At 35.9% G+C, this 16680-nt stretch overlaps 1 protein-coding gene across 1 annotated transcript; it reads right to left on the bottom strand.

Moving 5' to 3' along the window:
* Positions 1–8970: 8970 nt before the first annotated feature.
* Positions 8971–16423, bottom strand: LOC114358542 (alpha-(1,3)-fucosyltransferase 6-like). Its single transcript, XM_028312532.1, has 5 exons — positions 15902–16423; positions 13988–14127; positions 10350–10598; positions 9699–9932; positions 8971–9446 (listed from the first exon to the last, which is right to left on the bottom strand). The coding sequence occupies exons 1-5, from the start codon at positions 16106–16108 to the stop codon at positions 8984–8986; spliced, it is 1293 nt and encodes a 430-aa protein (XP_028168333.1). The 5' UTR covers positions 16109–16423; the 3' UTR covers positions 8971–8983.
* Positions 16424–16680: the final 257 nt, after the last annotated feature.

The raw sequence follows: 16680 nt of genomic DNA, 5'->3' as shown, positions 1-16680 counted from the left end.
GCTGAAACTTTTAGACCTTTTCGAGCCTCTTAGGAAATACTAGGGAGTTTTATCCTGAAAATTAAATTATAGCACATCACCAACATATTTTCAGGAGCAACTGAGCCTTTCTGTATTATAATAAATATATTTCTACCTTATTGTATTATGCCGCGAGCTCATAAAGTGAAGTCTATTAAAAGCGTCTAAAAAATCATCAAAAATTTTTTTTGGAAAGTTTTTCAAAGTAATTTTGTTGGATACGTATGCAAAAAGAACGAGAGAATGCTGTTACGTTCGTGCAGTTTGCTGAAAAAAATGGCAAAAATATTCCGAAATTAAATTAAGTAAGTATGTATTTCAGGTAGACATGAAATCACTCAACTTTCACTCAAGTATGTACAAAAGCTACTTAGTTTAAACTTGTCCACCTGAAATTCAATTTTTCACATTAGAGAATAAATTTTATAATAATACATTAACTTAAAATTACTTAAAAACTAAAATTTTAAAATTACTAATGATAAAAACTATTTACAAAATAAAAAATACTTCACCCCCAGCGCCGCAGTCAGGAATGGTGCCCAAAAGGCTGGCAGCATTGCCACGTTGAATGGCCAGGCTAATTCTCTGACCAAAATAGCTGCCAGCCTTTTGATCACCGGTCACCTCGGTGAGCCTCTTTGCCAGTTCCTTATAAAAGGAACGAGCGCTTGGACCCCATGGTCCCATAGTCTCAACCCCAAACGGCACAAATATATAACTCTCATTGAGAGCTGCATATTTGCGCCGCTTGGAGCACTCAGCCGAGGCCGCCGCCGCGCCTGCGGCAAGGGAGGTACCTCCTGTATGAGACGGAGCAAGCGTATCCGCGCATGTTGCGTCCCACACAAGAGGACGTCCCTGCTTCCAGGGAATGAGCGTCATGCCGTCAGGTCTCTTGCCGTCGTCACGGAATATGCCGTTAGGCTCTAAAACTGCTGGCACATTGACGGCGACAAGAGCTCTGCGGATGACGTCATTGATGCAGGCGTGTCGGGAGACTCGACCAGCGCTCATTTGGCATGAGAGGCCATGGTGTCCTAACTCACCGACGCGAGTACCGCAACGACAGCGATGGGGATGGTTTGTCTTGACGCCAAGTCTAAGGGAAATGGCGAGGGACAGTGTACTCCTGTCAAGCAGAGTCCCGATATTGGCCGAAGGAAGAGCGTGTAGCCAATAACCGGACTCTGCCTGAAAGACCGCTAGTAGGCGAGCACGCTCTGCAGCATTTTCGGAGGAAGTCAATAAATCACTCTGAAAACGCAAACAGAGCGGCTCGTCCCACTGCCTCTGAGACGATAGAGAGGTAGGTGGATCGGCTCCCGGGCATGCCCTAGTCCAAGCGTTTCTGGCCTCTGCGAGGTGAGCCAACTCCACTACCCCTAAAGAAGGGGACAGTAATTTATTAAAGAGTTCGGCTGTACCATACGCAGAAGACAGAAAAGCTGGAAGGGCAATATGCGATATCTGACGTGTGCCTAATAATTATAATTCCTTGTAAATTATAGAGTATACTCTATAGTATACTCTATTTGTATTAATAATTGCAAAGTTTCATCAAAAACACTTTTATAGTTTTTGCGTGAAATAGTACCATCCTCTGAAACTTTCACATAATATTAGTATTAGAAAAGTAACTTAGCATTTTTTTCTCATCCCGTCTTTGTCAGTGTTAGAAAAGTCTATTTCAATGGAAAGTAGAATTCAAATTCTTCCCATTGCGGTTGACTAAACATGACTGAACTGAACAGCGGGTATGAACCATTTTTGGACAAAGGTCCATCTGTCGCGAAGCCACGAATGTTGGGAGTTGATGCAGTACATTTGCATTGCAGATACGTGGGAAACTAGTGAAGCGAAAGAAATCGGTTTTTGGGGCGGAAAAATCGGGATGTTCGGAGATAGACACGTAACCCTATTAAGACGGGATAGATTGAAATATTTTCCGAGCTAACATAATTAAAAAGACTTAGATTGGGTGGTTTAGATAACGTTCTAGTTTGCTTTTTGCAGACTTTACCACTGATAAACGGATAACGGCACGTCAACCTAAATACTGCAGCTTTATGTAGTAGGTAGTACTTATTATGTACGAACTTGCAATAACAAATAGATTGAATGGAGACCACTTATTAAAACTGGATTTTGTCATTATACAATTCACCACTAGTCTGCGCACTAGCCAAATATTTTTTACAGAGAGAAAAAATTTAGGCATTACGATTAATCTAAATGGGTAATTTAATTGTTGATTTAGCACGCTTATCAAAACATCGACATGTATAGGTATCTTTTATGCGACGGGCCATCCCTAACGGCTACTATCTCCGCCTGTGCCACGTACGTACAGGATTTAGCACTCAGATTATGGCAGAAAATTAGCATGTTACCTAAACAAGCGCTGCGATACGTTGGAATGCTTAAAAGGTTTTTCATTGAAACTCTCCTGCAAGGTGTTTGGATTTGTCGCTAGAATTTCACAGCCCTACTTTATGTAAATTCTTACACCAGAGTTTTGGTGATGCCTGTGTGTTGTATTAGATTAGGCTTAATTTGCTCTTTAGGACATTAAATTCTTCTCAAAATTTTGGTATGAATACTGTTTTTATTAAATAAAGCGTTTCTTGAATTAATTCCTTACTTCTTACGAGAAAACTTTTCCATATCTTTATTTGCCTTTTTGAAGACAGAAAATTCAAAATTTTCTCTGATTTTTCACGCAAAGAATGTTCAGACTTCGCGATCGCGAGTGCTCAGAATATTGAGTATTGTACATCGTTGGAGTAAGTAAATATTGGTTTACCATTTTGCTAAGACCTGACTGCATTGCATCAAACAGTTGAATAGGTAAATTAATATTTATTCGACATCATACGAGTACATCGTCTTGAAATCAAAAATTAAATAATTATAAATGTAATTATCGAATCTATTCTGAAAATCATTTACGTGAAAAGTCGTATCCAGTAGGCTTCCCCGAGATCTGGTTGTTATTTAGGCGTAAACAAATTAAGTACTTTGTCTATTCTATTACCTAAGTTTAGTTACAATGTTAACTTTTGTTAAGGTTCTCTAAAACACTGAGTCGAAGTTTCGTTGTCTGTATTTATTTTCCCAAACGGTTTCATTCGCAAAATTGAGCAGACCCGACCGTTACCTACTTAGGTAAATACCGGGAAGTTGCAAACTAACACCTCACCACTCACCTTCTTACCACTAAGCTGATTATTTACTTTGAACAAAAACCCCCGTTCCCTCTCCCGTCTATTGTGGGAATTTTAAGTATCTCCAAAGTAAATTCTATACCCACGTAATCACCTTACTTCTGTGTAATTTTATACTTTTAGGGAAATCTACCTGTTTGTTGTCAACTTTGCCAAGCTGTAGGTGTAGGATGTATCGTAGCTAGGAGGCATATAATGATTTTCGATTTACACTTTATGATTGAGACTTTTAAATCCTTATTACAATAAATAAATAATGTCTTTTCCAGGTGTCAGCTGCGAGAGATCATTTTTAGTGATAAAACTGTTCGAATGGTGCCTTATTCCAATTTTTGAATTTTTACTTTGAAGACTACTCATTCAACATTTTCTTCCTTCTTCTTATTTTCCTATTTATTCTTCCTTATTATCCTATTCTGCATAAAAAAAGTTAAAAAATCTGATGAACAGTATATTTTTCACAAACTCATCCGATTCCACCTCAAAACCAGGTAACGGTGGGACAAGAGAAAATGGAATTCATTGTACTTTAAAATCGTTTTCGGGTTTTCCGTAAATCACGAGATTAAAAAGCTGAAAATGGACGGGTCAGCAATATTTTATCTCAACGAGGTCAGTTGCCTATTGAAAAACCAGGGCCCGAGATATTGTCTTGTGGCGCCATCTGGTAACAACGTGAAACTAATTTCTTCGGTATCCAACAAGTTGGTAAGTAGAAATTAATCACAGAGCTTAGAGTTATTATATATTTTTATTTTCTTATTGTGTTTTAATTTTAAATGCAATTTCGTTTATAGGTTACAGAAGTGGATAGGTACGACGAACACGATGAAATGTAGTCTGTTTCAATTGGAACTGATTTTTTACTTCCATTTTTTCCACACCGCTGGGTCTGAGACAGATGGTCTGAAAGACTCAATTATCATTAAGGTACTCCTACAAATCTATTTAGTTCAGTCATAATTATGATGACTCTACCATAGCTTTATTTATTTAATACATTTATCCTGATTTTTATGTTTCAACGAAACATTGATCGATTTCAGCATATTTTCATGTATTTCATTCCGGTCTCAATACTTATAGCAATGGTAATAAACTAACAAATATTTTTTCCTTTACCGCTTTTCACACGTATTGTTACCGAAATGGATAGTTTGCTTCGAAAGTATAACACACGAATACGCACCTAATCATTCGAACCGAATGCGGGTGTAATTCAGTCTACACAAACCATTGTTTGCTGACCCTCACGCCTCCCTAGCCACGTTAGCTCACGGCAGAAAAAAAAAGAAGTTTTTCCTGAAATAACAGCTCAATACAAAGTGGTCGTGTTTCGCTTCTGTTTTGCAGACTATAAGTGTGTAACAGCCACTTTTTATTGCTCGGCCGTAAAGTAAAACAAACATCTGGCCCACAAATTACCAGGACTCGTAAATGGCAATAAAAACAAAATTTATTTTTACATCATAATATGCCACGGAAAAACACTTTAGCCCTCTTCATAATAAAGTTGAATTGCTTCTTAGTTCGTTAAAAATAAATTGTTTTAAGTAATTACATGGATGATGCCACCAGTTATCTAATGAATTCCATTGTAAGATGATTATTATGTAGGTATTCTCTCTTACGTAGGCATTTCCATTTACTTCTGTCTTTGTAAATACTATTGATTAGTTACTAAGTGTGTAGTATTCTAATTGATTAACAGTGTTATTATGTCATTACTTATTTTTTTATTATTCTTTCGTCTGGTATGCTTAGTTTCACAAAACCTAAACTTCCGACATAAACACAACTCTTGTATAATACAGCTGAAATGTACCTACTGAAACCTTGTTATGAATAAGACGTGTGTGAAGTTTTGAATCAACTCGTAAACCGTACTTCAAACATTTGGAATACGGTTGTTCTTTTACAATAATCCGAGTTAGGCAGGTATCCCGCAGAAACTCGAAACTTGCTCCTAAGAGCAATTTCGCAAATCGCTCGAACGAATACGCATGACTTGAAACTTGGTGAAAAGTTTCTACGAATGGCGTTTTAATGCCCTCTTAGTGGGAAATTGATCGCAAACCTTCGTAAAGAGGAACAACATTGGAGAGCATTGGGCTCGTTAAGGTTTTGCCCCTGAGTACTTTACGTGCACAACTTCTATACTAATTGGCAATCGAATTCTACCGAACCGTTTTCATTAATAATTCAACTTTGAATGGGGAGAACTTATTCCCAAACATATGAAATTGCTTTGACAGTTGTGATAGATACCTAGGGGTTTGAAGGAGCAGAACCCTCTCTAGTTTACCAGAGGTAAAGGATTTGTCCTACATGTAGCATGTTTGTTACTTAGTCGCATATTACGACAAGACATCCACGGAAAGAAAAATTTTAATGTGGTCTCATTCTGTATGTATGTACTCTACTTACTTCTTTCTCTTCTCTTCTTGTAGTGTCGACAACAAACCTACACCACGGTAATACTAGCCTACACAGTGTCAGCCCAAAACTCTGCTACCAGAGTGACGTTGTCAGTCCTACTCCACTGAAACCACGATTTATTAATGAAAAATACTTTTTTTTTTAACTTTAAGTTTATGTAGGTAAATTAATGGTAGTTAGTCATCACAAAATATACTTTGTAACTTCAGTAAAGTTCATCCTCTCACGTAGTAAGGGAATAAACTGACGGCGAAAGATGGAGTTCGCAAAATGAGTTAATCAAACAAACTTCGCAAAGCTTGAAATATGAAAACGAAACGGGAATCCGAGTAAATCTACATTTATAAGAAACGAGCACCTTTTCTGGCGTGATATAACTTATTCCTCTCAGTAAACTAAAATAGGCATGCTATACAGGCGAGAGCTCATCGCGCTTAATACTATGTCAAGTTATTTTTATTATTTTGCAACAAAATGAAGTACCTACCTACTTAGGCTGAGTTGCACCATCTTACTTTAACGGTAACTATAACGATGCTTTTTGTATAGTTAGACAAATTTTTGATGTTTGTCAAAGTTAATGTTAGATGGTGCAACCCAGTCTTAGATTTAAACAAATTCGTCTCCGTTATACCTACAAATCAGTAATGAAATAATACTGAAGATGTCACCTGAAAAGTAATAGACAACTTATTCGTATTTAAAACTCTACTTCGAAAAAACATGCATAATCCTAACTTTCATACGAATATTCATGGATCTAAAACCCACTAGCAGACTGCAGTCGAGTTGCGCATAGCATACAAGTTGCATAGTCATTTATCGAAAGGCCTTTTCCTGGAAAAAGGAACGATTTGTTTTTTTATAACGCAACGGTATTAGCATATTGCGGATACCCACATAGAAATTAAATCCGGGTGGAAATCCCGGTAATAACGCTTAACGACATTACGACGGCGTGTGATGATGTAGGCGCTATTTCATTAAACCCCTCTTTTATTTATGTCCGGTTTACTGCCCTTCAAATCCAACCATTTTTAATGCATTATCGTGGGCGCCTAAAAAACAATATTAATCCGTTTCATTTGAAATTATGGAGATAAAATTTTAAATTTAAATGTTCCTAACAACTTTTTTTTTCGCCTAGTTACAATAAAATTGCATCTGAAAAATTTTCACAGGAAAATGGTTTTAACTGACTCATACAAACCTACTCTTTGTAATATATTTAGGTTTACACTTTTCACCTGCTTGTACCTAGGCCTACCTACAATAACAATATTTAAAATCTTTTATTCATTTTATTGGGATAGTTAATTAAAATGTGGTACTGCACTAGTAAATTTTAATTTAATTTATGGAACATTTAAGTGACCCCAAGAAAAATGCTACGCAATACATGAATTCGTAGTTAACTTATGGATAACTAGCTTTCCGCCCGCGACTTCGCGCGAGTTGACTACATTATCTACATATTTTACGGAACCCTATTTTTTTCCAAAATAAAATTTAGCCTATGTTATTCGTGGATAATGTAGCTTTCGAATGGTGAAAGAAATTTTAAAAAAGGTCCAGTAGTTTTTGAGCCTATTCATTCCAAACAAACAAAGTTTTCCTCTTTATAATATTAGTGTAGATAAAAATAAAACCAATTCTTTACTTGTATCGTACACTATCAAATTACTATAATCCACAGGCTTCAGTCACTCTTCAGTCCACTCGTCTGCAATATAATGACTTCACAGCGAACAGACTCATCACTAAGAGCTTTCTTCCCAGTATTATGGGTAATTCCCGCGCTAAAACCTTTATAAACTCACTCAGTTTCTTAAAACAATTACCCTTATTCCATACCAACGTAACAACGGGCGAAGTCTTCCAAACGACTTAACAAAGCTGTCTCTTCTCCTAGGGATTAGCTAAGCTACTTCGTTAGTGTTGTTTCTACATTAATATTTGTCGAGAACTAACAGGTCTAATTGGATTCAGCAGCCGTGTGATCTTAAAAAGGCAGAGTTCATAATGTTGTGTTGGTACAATCGGAATTTTTTATCATGAAAGAAAATGTTTGAACTAACGGAATACACCTTAGTAATAAACCTGATTCAATGAAGGATTATGATGACAATAGGTAGTGTCTATTGAACAAATAATTTGCAGAATAGCACTGAAAGGTATTTTTGTAATTCGAAATATTTAGGTAAATATTTATAAAATCTTTTTAATTTAGATAGAGTTACGACGATTGTAAAATACAGGCCAAATTCTTTTTTAAGTGGTATCTTATAGTAAGTATAATATTTATACTTATCAAATAATCATAATAAAATAAGCAGTGTTACTTAGTAATACCAATTCTCATTCTGAAATTTAATAAATTCATGAAATTTCGTGTATGGTCGTAAGACTGAGGCCTCTTTATAGCCAGGGCTTTTAAGCAATTAAACTAACTTGTATCATAATTCTAACAGATTCGTTCTTCTGAATAACAATGCAACAAAATTTATTACTCAATGAGCTGTAGATTTATTTCCAAGATTCGCTGGGGAGAACTTTCAAACTCTCAAATGATTTACGGACTCTGCTAAACTCTGCGGCAGAACGGTTTGTGTTTTGGATTTACACGTTTAGAGCTGTTTTTATTGATTGTTGTAAAAACCTTTTTTTGTAGAAAATTATACAAGCTATCACTATTGTATCTGCATTTATTACAGGTGCTGGAAGAACTACAGTATAAATCGTCATCTAATGGACACCTGAAAGACGTTTTTTTATGCAAGACAAGGCAGGTATTTGACCGCAATCGCACCTGGTGTTAAGTAAGATGCAGTAACGTGCAGGTAAACTAGCTCTACACGAGCTGTAAGATTATTCTAAATATTTAGATACAGTACTTAAACATTTAGGAACACAACAGATTTATTTCTCACGCTTTGTTCTAAGAAATATAGCTCGCATTTCGTTTCTCATAACATTTAACTAATATAAATAAATTATCATTGTCAATTAACGTTGTTAAAATGATTAATCTTTTCACTTTTCAATGCACAATGTGTATGAACTGCAAATCTCCTTCTTTTTTATACTTACTGGAAAAAAAACAAACATTAGATTTTTCATTTCCATGCTTAGTAGGTTTGTTTTTCATGTATTTATTCCAAGTTGCAGAATCAATGTTAATTAGTTACGCAAATGTTTCATAAAGGTAACAACAGATATTATAAATGCAAATATTGCGGATCATAATAGAAACCTTATAAAGTTCCCATTAATTAATGAACCATAACGTCATTAATCTATTTATTCGATTTAGTGCACAACAACTTAGGTTCCAAATACAGTTTTAAAGTATCTTCATCATATTCTTTATTATTCTTATCATTAAAATTTAAAGCTTCGCATAATCTACAGAGGTGGTATGATTTGGTCCCAAAGTATCCATGTTCATTAGCTACTTTAAATTGATGTCTCCATTGATGGAACGATAGTAATTTTTCTTCGTTCTTGCTAAGTTCTAATATTTTCATCGCCAGATCTATAGGACTTGCAAAATCGTCGACATGTAAGAATGACTGGGGAGGCAGTAGTTTCTCACAATCTAATATTGGAGGCCCCATCACGATCGGTATTGCACCTTTAGCGTACGCGTTGAAGAACACCTTTTCAGTAAAATATTGCCTGCATCTAGTATTCTCAAAAGCTAGGTAAAACTGGTAGTTGTTTATTTTAGGGCAGTCTGCTCTAAAGTGACCGGGACAGCTGAAACAAATACATAAATTATTTTACCAAGACAGGAAACACCCAAAAATAATTATGACGTAAGAAATTTCAATCCACTTTAGTTTTATCAGGATCTTTTTTTAATGTAACTAAGTGACACCTGGACACCCGCAGCTTCGGGGGACTATTACAAATGGATTTCCGGCCTGAGTACGCTCTCTTCTTGAAAATTCTTATCGGTCCGGGAAAACCGTAATAATTTACATATTTTGATTTTTTTATTTTATTTACCTTTTCCCCTTATCCGATGCACATTTTCCAATGATATCTACATCTATATGCCTTTGCAACTCACGAATATAATTCATGCGCTCTGTCACTCCGCAGTTGGATATCAATACTGCAACCGGTACGTCTTTTTGTTTGCTCTCCCAGTAAGGGATAGACAGAGAGGTCAGATTTCCCTGGGGAGAATGTGACAAAGGCACGGTGCGACCGTATGGGACCGGCACATCTGAATCGCTTCTGTAACATAGGTACGTAATGCACAATGTGAAACCTGAAACATTCTAGAATCTATTTATTTATTAAAATAGAATGGCAGTAGACACACATATGGCATAATTCGAAATCGATCGTTGTTTGTTTGCAAATAGATTTGATAATGAAAATCTAAGATTTTAAACTTTCGCGTTCCATTTCAACTAATACGAGTAGCATAGCATCGCAGCCGAAACGTCAATGTACTCACACATTAATAAACGTCGCGTTATAAGACTCGTGTCTTACTACTTTAGTTTAAATGAAAAAATCTACTTGCTTTTTAATTCACTATTTTATAGTAGGTAAACTAAACCCATATCTAAAGTAATATGACCATTGCTATGAATATGACTTGCTATCTTAGATGACGTAATCTAATAATTGTAATGTCAACCTTACCTGTATGTCATGGACCAATTAAAAACATTAGCTAGACTAGAAAAACTTGGCTTAGGATGGGCCATTGAGAACGTGTTGAATGGCGACTCGTCGGAGAGGAACACCCATCTTTGTGACGTGTTCCTCTTCGGAACTTGTGGAAACACTCCGTGTTGAATATGAACCAGTACTGAGTCCACGGAATCAATTTGACTTTCGTCACTTGTGAATATGCAGTTCTTTACGCTGCAGTCGTCAAGGGGATCGTCGCTGAAAATAAACAGTAAATAGGTAACTCGATGAGAACCCTGTATAAGTAGTTGGTAATAGTAATGCATAATGTAACAGTTGACAGTGGGACACACAAGCGGAAAAACACAACAACATGTAGAGTTTTCGAATTTGGGCTTCAATCAACTTGATACAAAGGTGATGTGCCTTTAAGGACACTTTATTTATTCATTGAATGAGAGCCTATGTGACACGTGGATGGCCTCTAATAACATCCCCACAGGTAGAGACAATTGGAGTTTTCGGTATTGGGTAGAGTTACTTTTACTGTTACCGTACTCTACTGTTTTATAAATTACACCATGGAAAAGTTTCGATAATGTTCCACCTGTTTGTATATTACACACGTTATATGTGTAATACATATTATGCTCTTAACAAGCCATTAGCACGCACATTAACTAACTATTCATCTCCGTGAAATGATGTCATGGTACATTGCTTAGATCATCCTACTCGTACTACCACATTGCACGATATAAATAATATTATGCCTGTCAGGTTCCCAAGGTAGCTTAGTCCAATCTTTTAAATATATAAAAAGAGAAACTGACTGACTGACATAATTATCAACGCACAGCCTAAACGGCTAAACGTAGGCACTTGAAATTTGGAAGGGACGTAGCTTAGGTACCGTAGAGGTGCACTAAGAAAGAAATTCCCGAAATTCCCACGGGAACGGGAATTAGCGGGAAAATTTTTTTGTATGAAAAATCTAAACCGTTAGACGCTTGAAATTTAGCATGCAGGTACCTTAGTAAACTCAAAGTTTAGTTACAAAAGGATATTGCAAAATTCCCACGGGAACGGGAGTTAGCGGGAAAAAACATTTGTATGAAAAAATCTAAACCGCGTAAGATAGATGAAGGGGGTAAAACGGGTTCCACGCGTACGAAGTCGCGGGCGGCCGCTAGTAAATAATATAATCATCAGATAGCGCCATATAGAAAAGTCTCGCGCTTTTTTCAGCCAGGTCTTCCATTTTTAACCGACTTCAACAAAAGCAGGCTGTTCTCAATTCGGTTGGTATTTTTTTATCTTCTCGCTAGTCGTTAGGCTCGGTTCCACCACGGCGGAGCGGTGCGGAGACGAGAGGAGATATGCGGCGAAGATGGCTGGTTATTTTCACCAAAGTGGAGCGAGTGATTGGTTGGACTTCTTGAATCTGAAGCGTCATGTTAGCGGTTTGGTTTTATTTCCTCAAATTCGTGTTTGGGCGACTATTAATGTGTAATAATGGTGGATTATTAACCATTAAGTGTTCGTGAACGTGCATGAGTGTGGGCGAGTGAAGCAAAACAATGCATCATGATTCTTCTGGTTCTCTCAAGTTGTCCATAGGAGGTCTCAGTAAAGCACCACAACTTTACTGAGACTCAAAGGGTGGGAAGGGGTATCATCTATCATCCTTCATTATATCATTACTTGATCTCATTTTGTAACTCGTATCACATAAATACTTGAAAATGGCACAAATCAAGTCGACCTCGACGTGTATTGCCAACATCATCAAAAAAGAAGAAGAAGAGTGATTGGTTATTCAAAACACTTATCTGCTCCGCTCCGCAACGGTTGGCCTTGGTGGAAACCTTGGTGGTTTAGTCAGATTGGCAGGCTTACGGCCGAATACTGAAACGCCATTTAAATATTTGACGGCTTCTCAAATAGTTAAGCAGCTCCTAAACTTACATTTCGCATACTCAAAACAATATCTGAGCAGTTCTCAATTTTTAAGCACCTCTCAAATTAAGTTGCACTCAAACTCCACTCAAATGAATTTTCGCATACTGAAACGCCATTCAACGCTAAGCATTACTCAAACAACTGTCAAATCGTCTTAAGCAGCTGTTAAATTTGAGAGTGCTTGCGCGGTATCTTAAATCCTATTCTTATACCTAAATCGACCTAAATAGTGGTAAATAATGTGTGTCATCGTTATCATTTCTTTCGAGCCTCGAGGAAATACCTAGATCTAATCGCAGGAACGCAATAAGGCTGAACGCTATTGAAAAATATTATTATAATGACATGCAATTCCGAGCGAGGTTCCGCGTCTCTAAAGAAACGGTGTTGTTTCTGGATTCATAATTTGGAAGCTCTTTGAAACCCCTCACCAAATGCCATACAACCAGTGGACCAAATACTTATTATAACCCTACTGTTCTACGCAACGGGAAGTTATGAACGTGTACTAGGTGATATCTTCCACATCTAACAGCCAACTGTGCATCGTATAGTGCACGAAGTAACAACCAAAATAGCTGCTATGAAATCGCTTTACATAAACATGCCTATTTCTGAGGATTAAGGGGACATCGCATAGCAGCATTTCCAAGAGTTGTTGATTTGTCAATTTGATGCTCTGTCTGTCAACAATGATAAATGTCAATTGTGGTTACGTTTCGGTCCACGATCGCCACTTAATAGATTTCAACAATAAAAAGTATCACCTTTAAAATATTTTTTTTAATTAAATAAAAATGCAAGCATTAATTTTTTTATATGATAAAACGAGATTTATATATAATAGAAACTAAAAATAAACTGTTCTATGTTAAGTTGATTGAGTATATTTCCATAAAAGACAATACATAACCAAACGATGCTGCGTGTAATGGATAAAAAACGTAAAGTTATCATTTGTGTAAATGAAAACATACTTTTTTTGGTAAATGTTGCCAGTAGGTAAACATTTGAGAGCTGCTTAGCTGATCACGGCTTCAAATCCGTTGAGTGGCGTTTGAGAATACCATTTAAAATTGAAGGATACTTAAATTTAAGAGCCCGTCAGCTGAGTGACAGATTTGAGTAGTGTTTCAGTATTCGGCCGTTAGTACGCTACGTTTGCTAAGACCTGTCAAGATCGATACATTTTTGGGTAAGCTGCCTCAGGTTGGTTAATCAATTTTAAACCTACGGACGTAGAATAAAGGAATATTATTAAGTATTATGTAAGTTTGTTTGTTATTTCTATTAAGCTATTTCTAGAAACCTTTTCACTATTAGATAAGCGATATGAGTACTGCTTTTAATAATACTATTTAGGTCAGAAGAAACTACATATTAGGTTACAACAACAAGAAGAAACTAGTTTCTAATCCTACCGTTGGCACACATATGTCTAAAGATATTCATGCAAATGACGGATAACGATTAGCTGAAAACCTTGAAAACAAATGAAACCTATTTTTCATTAATTAATACCTAGAAGTTGCCGTAGTGAAGCAATTTAATTGAATTAAAGTAAAAAAAAAACACTCATTCAAGGAGAGAACAAAATATATCGAAAATTATAACAATATTAAATTCTGACGATGGAACTAATCTTTACGAAATTCCTCAAGTCCATTAGCTTGGACTATACTTACTTAGAATGTCCACCAAGGTGCCGAATCTTCAGCCAATTCCAATATTTCCATACTAACACGACAAACGTCCTGTTCTCTTGTTTTCTCTCTATAGGCAGGTTTTTAAATAGAGCCGCCCCTAGGACTGATGTCTCCCAATGCTGAAAATAACAATAAGTGACTACATCACCTTTATCCTTACACCTATTTCCATGTCGTTGCTTAAAAATAAATAAAAAACATTATCTTCATTTGTTTTGACTAATTAAATTAATTCAATTGTCAAATACTCATAGGTGCCTTTACATCATATCTCATTATTTTTTACCCTACCAGTGCTTCAAGACAAACATTTTGACAAGCGGCAAAAAGAAGCGCAGCAACAAACTCAGTGATCACTGAAACTACCTAGTTCTAAATAAAAAAAGGCCACTAATTAAAAAAAGAAATATTTGAAAATTAAATTTAGATGTTTCTAGCAACATTTTCATATTAAAAGTGATTTTGGAGAATTTTGGTTCATGGCTCTGACGATTTTATGCACCAAAGTATGTAAGTTAATACTTCTATTCTATTAATCACTATAGTAATCTATACTAAGCCGTGTAGAACAAAAATTGTGACTCTCTAAGATTGTGATTGCTATCACCACAACCACAACCTAATGTAGTCAACCGAGTGTATTGTAGTGAGGTAATATGTGCCGCGAAGTTTATAGTTAACAAATGAACTCTTATCTTTTAAGGTGACCGTAAAAACGTTTCAGTTAATTACATGCCAATTTAGTATAACTTATACTTTATGAAGTGACATAAATTGTATTCTGAACAATTCTAAAACTAAAACTATTTATTTACCTAAATGATAAAAAATGTCTGAGTACTAATTTGATTAGTGTCGCGACAAAAACACAGCTCCGATAAAATCCGATAAGATTGATATCTACATGACATTGGCAAGAAAACCTAAGCCAACTAGCAGTAGCACCAAAATTGCCGTGGCCCAGTAATTTATGTACTATCAAAGTAAAATAATGTAGAGGTTACTGAGACAGCCCAGTCTCTGATGCAGACGATTTTTTAGGATGGTACTTGACTTGGTGCATACAACCCGGTGAAGTGTGGAGGTGTGCGAGGGAGAGTCGCATTCCAGCCAGGTGCGCAGTTAACATCTCCGGATTTTGTAGGTACCTCCTACAACTTTTGGTAAAGTGACAACGTTAACCCCTCAGGGATCATAAGACCGCCGTTAACCAAATAAAGGTTGGCACCAACATTAGGTAATGTTAACGTTAAAGACTTAGGCTGAGTTGCACTACCTGACTTAATTATAACGATAACCGGTGTATTTACTCGTAGTATGAAGTTTGACAGATTTTTGACGTTTGTCATAGTTAAAGTAAGATGGTGCAACCCAGCTTTAATTGGCACTTAATTGACATTTAGATGTTTTAAGTAGCTACGTATTGTTACACTTACGAGTAGTTACGAGTGGTTTAGATACAGGAAGAATGGACGACTCTTCAATTCGACAATATCAACAATAGTCGGCATTTTCATAACATCAAACAAACTAACGCAAACGAGTTCCGTTTGTTTGTTTGAACAACATCACTTATGATTTAATTAGGTACAACATACAATTAGGTAATCTACCTACTTATGCTACATAAATAATTGTAATAAGTTACCTTAATCAATTAAGGCTCTATCAGCTTAAATAAAGTAAACTAATTTCGTATATTTATCAAATAAGTGCTATGTACACGTAGTTTTAATCTTCCAGACAGTTTCCGTAATATTATGAGTTAAAACAAATGAAAATATAAGTTATTTTATAATTTTAATTAAGTGGAAATACTTAATACTTACTAATGTGCCTAAGTATAATCATTAGAACTAAAAAATAAAGAAACATGTTAGCGTTGTAACTTACCTTACGTTTCTCGTAATATTTGGTTACAGTATCATTAGTTAACAACAAATAAGGCTCTTCTTTTAAACTTTCTACAATTTCACGAGAACACACGTAATCTATGAAGGTTTGAACCACCACATACACTACAGCTATAATGAACGTTTTTTTAATGATTTGCAACACAGTGAAATTCCCTCTCAGGCACATTCGAGTTTTTATTGCCATACCAAATTATACCGTATTTGTGTTTTATACACTTTTATTTAAACAGTTGCATAAACATGGGACACGATTAAACACGTTGTATGCCTATCACAATCAACGATAAAATACCACTATCTACCGTGTTCCAAACCATGAAATAGTATTAGGTTACGTTTGTTTACAGCATTGATAGCAGAAACAATTGGCATAACGATGTTTCTTAAACAGCCGAAAGTTTGTAAAATGGTCTCCATACTGCCATTTAACGTACTAAATGATATTTTATGATTACATAGGTACAATGACTAATGTAATATCGGGTTTGTTAAAATATAACCAATAAAATTATAGTTTCCTCCATTACATACCTAACTCGTAGAGCATACGAGACTAAACATTTAAGGATAATACTCATAACAAGATTACCTCAACCTAAATTAGTTAAAGTACCTGGTCCCAGGAAAAGTTAAACAAATAGACCCCTGATAAAATAAATATTTTTTTTTACAATAAAGGCGAACTTAATGCTGTATTGCAATCACCTAACAGTAAAGGAAAATCCCAAACTATCGTTCATGTTAATGTTAATGGTT

The sequence above is a fragment of the Ostrinia furnacalis genome, unplaced genomic scaffold, assembly GCF_004193835.3.
Source record: "Ostrinia furnacalis isolate ACB-3 unplaced genomic scaffold, ASM419383v2 OfSCF3977, whole genome shotgun sequence".
Classification (NCBI taxonomy): Eukaryota; Metazoa; Arthropoda; class Insecta; order Lepidoptera; family Crambidae; genus Ostrinia; species Ostrinia furnacalis.
Note: the sequence above shows the minus strand (reverse complement) of the source record. Positions and strands in the feature narration are given on the sequence as shown.

Excerpts from the sequence above, each read along its gene's own strand:
- LOC114358542 (XM_028312532.1), bottom strand. The coding sequence starts at position 16,108 with ATGGCAATAAAAACTCGAATGTGCCTGAGAGGGAATTTCACTGTGTTG. Across the intron at positions 14,128-15,901 it reads AATATTACGAGAAACGTAAG|CATTGGGAGACATCAGTCCT; the intron begins GTAAGTTACAAC and ends TGTTATTTTCAG. Across the intron at positions 10,599-13,987 it reads CACCTTGGTGGACATTCTAA|CGACGATCCCCTTGACGACT; the intron begins GTAAGTATAGTC and ends GTTTATTTTCAG.